General features: G+C 41.5%; 1 protein-coding gene across 2 annotated transcripts in view; it reads left to right on the forward strand.

Moving 5' to 3' along the window:
• Nucleotides 1-5190, forward strand: part of rc3h1b (ring finger and CCCH-type domains 1b) — a 30301-nt gene extending 25111 nt beyond the window's left edge. For both annotated transcript variants that reach the window (XM_014190147.2, XM_014190150.2), the window contains exon 20: nt 389-5190. In XM_014190147.2, the coding sequence (XP_014045622.1) occupies nt 389-548 (160 nt within the window). In that variant the 3' untranslated portion in view covers nt 549-5190. The remainder of the gene's footprint in view (nt 1-388) is intronic.
• Nucleotides 5191-7904: the final 2714 nt, after the last annotated feature.

The raw sequence follows: 7904 nt of genomic DNA on the forward strand, positions 1-7904 counted from the left end.
TCGCTCTCGCCCTCTCTCCTCGCTCTCGCCCTCGCTCTCGCCCTCGCTCCTCGCTCTCGCCCTCTCTCCTCGCTCTCGCCCTCTCTCCTCGCTCTCTCTCGCTCGCTCTCGCCTCGCTCTCGCTCTCGCTCTCGCCCTCTCTCCTCGCTCTCGCCCTCTCTCCTCGCTCTCGCCCTCTCTCCTCGCTCTCGCCCTCTCTCCTCGCTCTCGCCCTCTCTCCTCGCTCTCGCCCTCTCTCCTCGCTCTCGCCCTCTCTCTTCTCGCTCTCTCTCTTCTCGCTCTCTCTCTTCTCGCTCTCTCTCCTCTCGCTCTCTCTCTTCTCGCTCTCTCTCTTCTCGCTCTCTCTCTTCTCGCTCTCTCTCCTCTCGCTCTCTCTCGGTGTGTGTAGTGAGGTATCTAATGGCTCCAGCGGTCTAGGTCAGGACGGTGGTGTGGGCGGAGCCATGTTGTCACTGACCAATAAAGCGTCTTCGCTCAGCCTGTGTTCTGAGCCGGGGCCCGGGGTCTCAGAGCTGCAGAAGAACGGTGTGGTCCATTCCTGCTCCTAGACCACACACACACAACACACACTCAGACACTGTGGTGGTAAACATACAGACAGAAGATGAGCAGTATCTGCTGTGATAGGAGTTTTTCTTTCTTTTTTTGTTCTGTGAATGACTTTTTTTTTTTTTTACTTTCATTGCCTGGAAACCAGGGCATTTGATAACATTTATTTCTTTGTTTTGTTTTCTCTTACATGGGACTAGAAACAAGCCTCTCAAAGTAATGGAAAAGCAGATGATGATGATGATGATGATGATGATTGTTCAGAGGGCTATCCCCCTACATAGGCATCACATACCAAGACCCATTGTAGATCGATCGCTAGAGTATTTCTCAATTTTCCCCCTCTGTATCTTTGTTCCCATTACGAGGCACATTAAGGGTAAGCAGCTTGCAGGGACCTTAAGACCAAAATACTAAATCAAGTTATGCTCATATGTACTACATAAAGGTATCATAAGTCTTGGTGTTTACGACAGTTATGTCAGCGGTCGTACGCATCACATAAGTATCTGTTATAATCCATTATCGACTGATATGACAGTTGTTGATAGTTTCCGATACCTTTGACAGCTTACGAAGGCAATTATAACCAACATTTAGTCAGTGTAGTAACTGTTCCGTTCGCGTTCAGTAATATAAGTGTTGTAACCGGTAGTGTTCAGGAATACACCACCCTCAGAATCGTAAAACGTGGTTGACCAGATGAGGGAGGCCAGGGAAAGGGAGAGTGAAAATGTTCCGCCAACCTTCAGAGCCAAACGAGACTAGGCCGCTTCAAGCCACATGAGACCACGTGAGACCACATGCCGCCATGAGACCACATGAGACCACATGAGACCACATGAGACCACATGAGACCACATGAGACCACATGAGACCACATGAGACCACATGAGACCACATGCCGCCATGAGAAGTCTGATTTTATTAGTGCATTTTATGAATACATCATATGTCTGTTTCATACTTGAAAAGCAGTATATTATTAACCAAAGCATTCTGTTTTAAAGATTGCAAAATTAATCTTTTTGATAATGAGCTATCCTCATGTTTTCTATAAGGGAACCTACTATGTGCTTCTCGTGGGATGTGGTGTGACTTGCTGCTGGCTGTGGAAATGTCTGGAATTCAATCAAACCTGCAGTGTGGAAAATGCACTCTCAAGAGAGTGTAATAAGTGTTAAGTTAGCACAGATCTAGAAAACATGCATTTTCACGTTGTAGGAACATTTTCCTCGGTGCAAGATGAATTGATGTGTGGAATCATATGGGGTGATAGTTTTTATCTTCCTCAGAACTCCTCATCTGGTTATCAAAAGACCTCCCCATTGGGATTATCTTGTCATTGGTTCTCTTTAACTTCTATGAAGTTACTTTCCCTTTTTTCTTTCTCTCGCTCACGTAAATCGCGCTTAAAGGGCTGTGGACTACCTGAACGCTGGCCCGTTATTGGAGGGGAAGTGAGAAATGGATTAATATGCACAAAAAAAAATCTCATCATTGTCTTAATACATGTAGAAAGTGGCTGTAGTCTGCCAAACAATAATTTAAATGGTTTGTGCGTCTCAATCATCAACGAAAGAATAGCGAATTGTCTTTAAAAAAATAATTTTGTCATCTTACGAGCTTACTTAAAAAAAATCCTTCTATTCCATTTGTTTTTAACCACATACTATTAGTTCATTTTAGAACAAGTCAGGATCGAGACACACATTCAGTGGATTCAAGACCAGAATCTCGGACCACAACCTGGCGAGGTTTAAAGCAAGCAGCCAGAAAGTCTTGCCCCTCAAAAAGCCTCTGCCCAAAGTTTTCCCAACCTTCAATTTGAATAGTTTTAGTGCGAACCTTCATGATATTTTTCACAATATAGTTTTATAGTATTATTATCATCATTATCATTACATTATTTTTGCTTTCCCTGTAATGGAAATTGTTGGTGCTCGTTAAGGAGCGCTCTGCCTTTTGTAAACAATCCTCATGATTGGCCATCGAAAAGAGCTCTGCTGAAATGCAAAAAGGTGGGTCCTAGTGCTCAAACGGTTAACGATAAGGATAGAGGTGACGATCAGGGTTCATAGTTTGGGGGGGGGGGGGATTTCAGGTTTTTGTCTGGGTTATAGGTGTGGGGGGGGTAATGGAAATTAAGGTTGGGGGCAAGGGTTTTCGTTTTTTTCCAACCACACTTCAAGCCTCAGTCTGCTCTTTAATACATTTTATTGTTTAGGTAAACAACTCACTTATACATATGAGTATGTATACATACATTAATATACTAAGCACTATTAACGTGCCACCTCTTATTCTACTCGCTCAGCATTTATATTAAATGATCTCTACTTAGAATCAGCTAAATGTTATTTTTTCCCTGTCCACTGGTTGCCAACACAGACTTTATCCTTACCCAGTTGAAGGACTTCTGTGCGCATTGATGTGTATTCACTTAATCTTTTTGTGTTCAAACAAATAAGTTCTATATTGAAATATGCTTCCGAAAGAAGACTCATTTTAATGATGAAAATTGAAGTTTTTTGTTGTTGTGTGTGCTAGGTTGTATTGTAGAAAAGGTACACTATGGATTTTTTCAAAGTGAAGTGCGCTGTACTGGGTGACGGTGTGGAAATATTAGAAATGTGATGTTTTTTTTGGTTTTTTTAGAGGTAAGCCGGGTAAGCCTTTAATTTAGTCAAAGGCTTGCTTCTCAAGGAATACTCCTCGGCATCCACGCCAACAGTAAGATCATTTGGAAGCACACTAACCAAATTAAAAGCGATTTGAATTGGCATGCATGTTTTTTCTCTTCACCTGTCAGTCACCTTTTGTCATATAACAAAACTTGTTTCTGCTGGCAAAATGTCACTGACTAGTTGGGTTTGTAGTTGTTTTTGTTCCTGTCGTTGTTGAGTGAAAAATCACTGACTTCCAAGTCTGACGGTGATCTATGTATCGCCTCAAGGCAAAGCATCATGTTGTCCAGGGAAACTCAAACGCAGCATCGCTCTCATCCACACACAGGCTTTTTTTGTTTCAGAATAGTCATGAAAATTAGCTTGCCCACACTTGTTAATTCTGCTTAAGGAAATACTATCAAGGTCCCTCCAGCCATGACCCTTAAAGAGTGAGTTCACTCCAAGTTTTGTCCAATGTTTTCAGATCTCAACAGTGGTCTAATGTTGACATGAGGCTAGCCTCTTTTTGAGTGAAATACTTAAACACTCGTCTCTAACATGTAGGCTCAGCATGCCCAAACAGTCCCATTACAAGTCAGAATATTGAACAAACTCCATTTCAACTTACTTTACTTGTTGTCTGCTGATTTTGTCCCTAAATTGGACATAATCTGATACAAAATATCCACAGGGAAGTTTTATCAACCCGACCTTCAGTACGCAGGTCTGTATATCGGTTTGTTATTCTGGTTTTATTTTCCAATACTGATGCAGTTCGCACGTTACAGACACTTGCACAATATGGCCAAACCGAACAGACATAGAACGGCAAACACTTCCAGCTGATTGCACGTTCGGTCGACTATATTCGGTTACATTAAGCTATTGTTTTACATATTGTGCATCACGTGCAATGCGTCAAGAGATTGAAAATACAAGCGACAGAATGTACCAGCGCCGCAAAAAGTCGGGTAAACAAGACTTTCCTGTGGATACCATATCTCCACCACCTACCACCAAAAGGACCAAACAGGAGAGTAAGTGTAAATATAATTTTCTTCATTCTGGTTTATGGACTATTGCGTCTCTTTTAGGGGGACTTGGTCAAACTGAAAATCTATCGAGTAACCATGGTAACAGTTTGACATTTAGGCAAACATGAGCTCGCATTCCATGACGTCTGTGGTGTAGATCCAGCTCTAAGCCTCAATCCCAAAACCAATGGCAAAGATGGGCCTTCTAATTCAGTGCCTATTTTTTTCTACTCATTGGGTTTAGGCATATAGCTGAATAAACACTAGATGGGGTGGGATGTAGACTCAAATCAACATTAAACCACTTGAGGTCTTAAATGTGCAACAAACTTTGATTTGAGTGAGCTGGCCCTTTAAATTCCATAGCTGAGGAGAAGTAACAAGGATGTGGTTTTTGGGAAGAGCAATGATTATGTTCATGTCAGTCGCCTGCTTTCATTTGTTTCTGAGTTAAACTGCTGCCTACCCCTTCTTCACACAGCCAACTCTCCCCCGAATCACAATAGTGTTACTGCTGTTTTGGGCTCACATTTTAATTTCATTATTCTTTTTGAAAAACACAATGGCTTTTTTATATGATTACTTCCTTGTAATATATCTCTTAAATTAAGGTACAGGTTTGATTTCAGCAAGAAAAAAAGTTTTTATATGTACATTATACTCCATTAAGGAATGTTTAGAATTATCTTCCTCCAATGTGGATGTAGACATTATTACGCCATTTTATGACCTTGTAAGAGAATTCACTGTGTGAAAATTGGTTTGCATTTTTGTATAATACAATCTGCTTTATTTTTGTTTGATATGAGAGTTAGGTCAAACTGGAAGTTTGAAGAGAGAAATTAACCTGTGAAATTGAGAAATAAAATAAAAATAACTTATGTACAACAGTGATTCAATGCTGAGGGAGAAGGATTAAATGATATTGCTAACTCTGCTATTTGCTTCTTGTTTTACTTTGCATGGCAAAATGAGTGAACATCTTTTAGGGCAAGTATTAACCCGCATAACTCCACATTCTCTCTTTTTGGTAATGCCAGTCAGCCCTACATCTTTACCCAACCCAAACTCGAGGACAGAGCTGAACACTGCCCAACACAGCTCAATGGATAACTGAAGCACCAACTCTGACTCAGACCTCTAGATCCAGTCTGCTGTAGGCATTAATATTTTCCCAAAAATCTACCAATTTTCAATACTGGGAATAATTCATATTTATCCAGAGAGTCCTGGGAAATACCTCATTTAAGTGCCTATTAAAAGCATTTATAACCAATGGTTGCTTATGCCAGGGTTCTCCTAAAATAAGATTGATGCAGCTACTATGTAAAGATTTCACAGCAAGTGAAACTTATATTTAGTCATGATACAGTAACTTTGATCGCCAGTGACGTTGTGAATTGCGAAACAGAACGTAAATAAATTCAGAGCTTTATCATGTTCCTCAATTCATTCTGTGATTTTCAGCAGTAGGCGTATGCTATTTCCAGAGAGCACACTCAGGACACGAGTAGGCTACGGCGTTGTCAATCATTCAAACTTTGTAATGGCAGTCAAACAAAAAAGTAAAATGACCAAAGTTGCTGGATAACCTCCAACGAATGACAAAATCGAATATTTGGCTAAATCTAATTGATTATAACTTTAGCAGATCCGAGAATAATAAATAGTTTAAGTATCAAGGTACTGTATCAAGTGTTGACCTGTCATTCAGGGCAGGTGTGGCAGAGCCCCACATTTTTTGGGGGGAGGCTTGCCTATTTTCATGTTATTTTGGTATTAACGTGTCACATATCAGTTTGCGAACAATGTAAAAAAATATAAATAATTGAGTTAAAGCCACATACAAACATGGTCTCTGTTTTTTTTGTGTTCTTGAGTAAGGCAGCTCCAAAATGCAGGCATTTCAGCCTAGCTCAATACTTTCTGTGGTGATGGGGCAAGCCAGCAGAAAATACAGAGTGTTGCGCCGTGATTGGCTCAGTGTTCTGTCACTCATGGGGACACTACGTCACCGCCAAGTCTAAGGTTAGACCTAAAAAATTCTAGCCCTTTGGGTGCTGCCATAGAGTTACATTAGAAGTGCCCATCCAAGAAGGCTCAAGGTCATTGGTCACAGATAAAATTACGTCAAATCACGTTATATGTACACTAGCTTTGATTGAACTGATCATGTCAACATCATACTTTCAAAATCTTAGTTAAATGTGCAGTTGTCTCAAGTTTTGATGGAGTGTGCAATTGGCATGCTGTCTGCAGGAATGTCCACCAGAGCTGTTGCCAGATAGTTGAATGTTCATTGCTCTACCATAAGCCGCCTCCAACTTCCTTTTAGAGAATTTGGCAGTGTCCAACCGGCCTCACCACCGCAGACCATGTGTATGGCGTCGTGTGGGCCAGAAACAAATAACTTTCTTCTGAAACTCATCAGTCTATTCTTGTTCTGAGAAATTAAGGCTATTCCATGTGAGGAATTGACAAACTGAAGATCTCGTACAACGCTGTGTACTACTCCCTGAACAGAACAGCGCAAACTGGCTCTAACCAGAATAGAAAGAGAAGTGGGAGGCCCCGGTGCACAACTGAGCAAGAGGACAAGTACATTAGTGTCTAATTTGAGAAACAGATCCCTCACAAATCCTCAACTGGCAGCTTCATTAAATAGCACCGCAAAACACCAGTCTCAACGTCAACAGTGAAGATGTCTTATTTTTGTTTACAATTCTATACATTTTGCTTTCAATTGTTTGGTTTTTGATTTCAACATCCATTATTTCACTGGTCCTCAAATATAACATTTACATTCTGAACTTTATTTTATTTTGAATTCAATACATATGGTGTGAAATTGACCCCATACACCAGCTTCTCTACTGCTGATTTAGAGGGGAAAACACACAGTCACACCATCATTACTCTGACCTGGCCCACTGCTGCAGTCTTGTGGTCATGAACGATGTCTATGTATTTTAATGTTAGGCCTGTACATTTGAAATGTAATAATTCTATAAATATTTTAATTACGTTTTTTTTATAATTCTTAATAAAAAAAAAAAAACGTTTTATTGTGCTTAGGTTGTAAAAAGTCGAAGAACAAATACACGTTTTTGGCTCTGAGCTATACAGAGGGTGCTCTAGCAAACAAACAGCAGAGACCTGAGGACACCATTCCCAACCTGGAACTGAGCTCCCAGGCTTGAAAGGACAGACCAGATACAAATTCATTTAGCACTAAGGCGTGAAGTAAAAGGGCTTTTGGCCCAACAAGCGTCCTCTGAAGCCCCCTCCTGTTGTTCAAAGACTTGCATTTTCTACAAGAAATCTGCCTCCAGAAATAAAAGCTTCCAAGTGGGTGTGACACCTACTCCCATTGCCTGCTGCACTGCTGCTTGGATTCCACCTGGTGATCTGTTCACCTTCTGCCCTGGTTGTCTCCCCCTGTCTGGTACAGGTACCTCCACCACACTCACCCCTCTCTGTTCACCGTCTGCCCTGTCGTGTCTTCCGCTGTCTGGTACAGGTACCTCCACCACACACCCCTCTCTGTTCACCGTCTGCCCTGGCCTGTCTCCCCCTGTCTGGTACAGGTACCTCCACCACACACCCCTCTCTGTTCACCGTCTGCCCTGTCGTGTCTCCCCCTGTCTGGTAC

Source organism: Salmo salar, chromosome ssa03, assembly GCF_905237065.1.
Source record: "Salmo salar chromosome ssa03, Ssal_v3.1, whole genome shotgun sequence".
Lineage (NCBI taxonomy): Eukaryota > Metazoa > Chordata > Actinopteri > Salmoniformes > Salmonidae > Salmo > Salmo salar.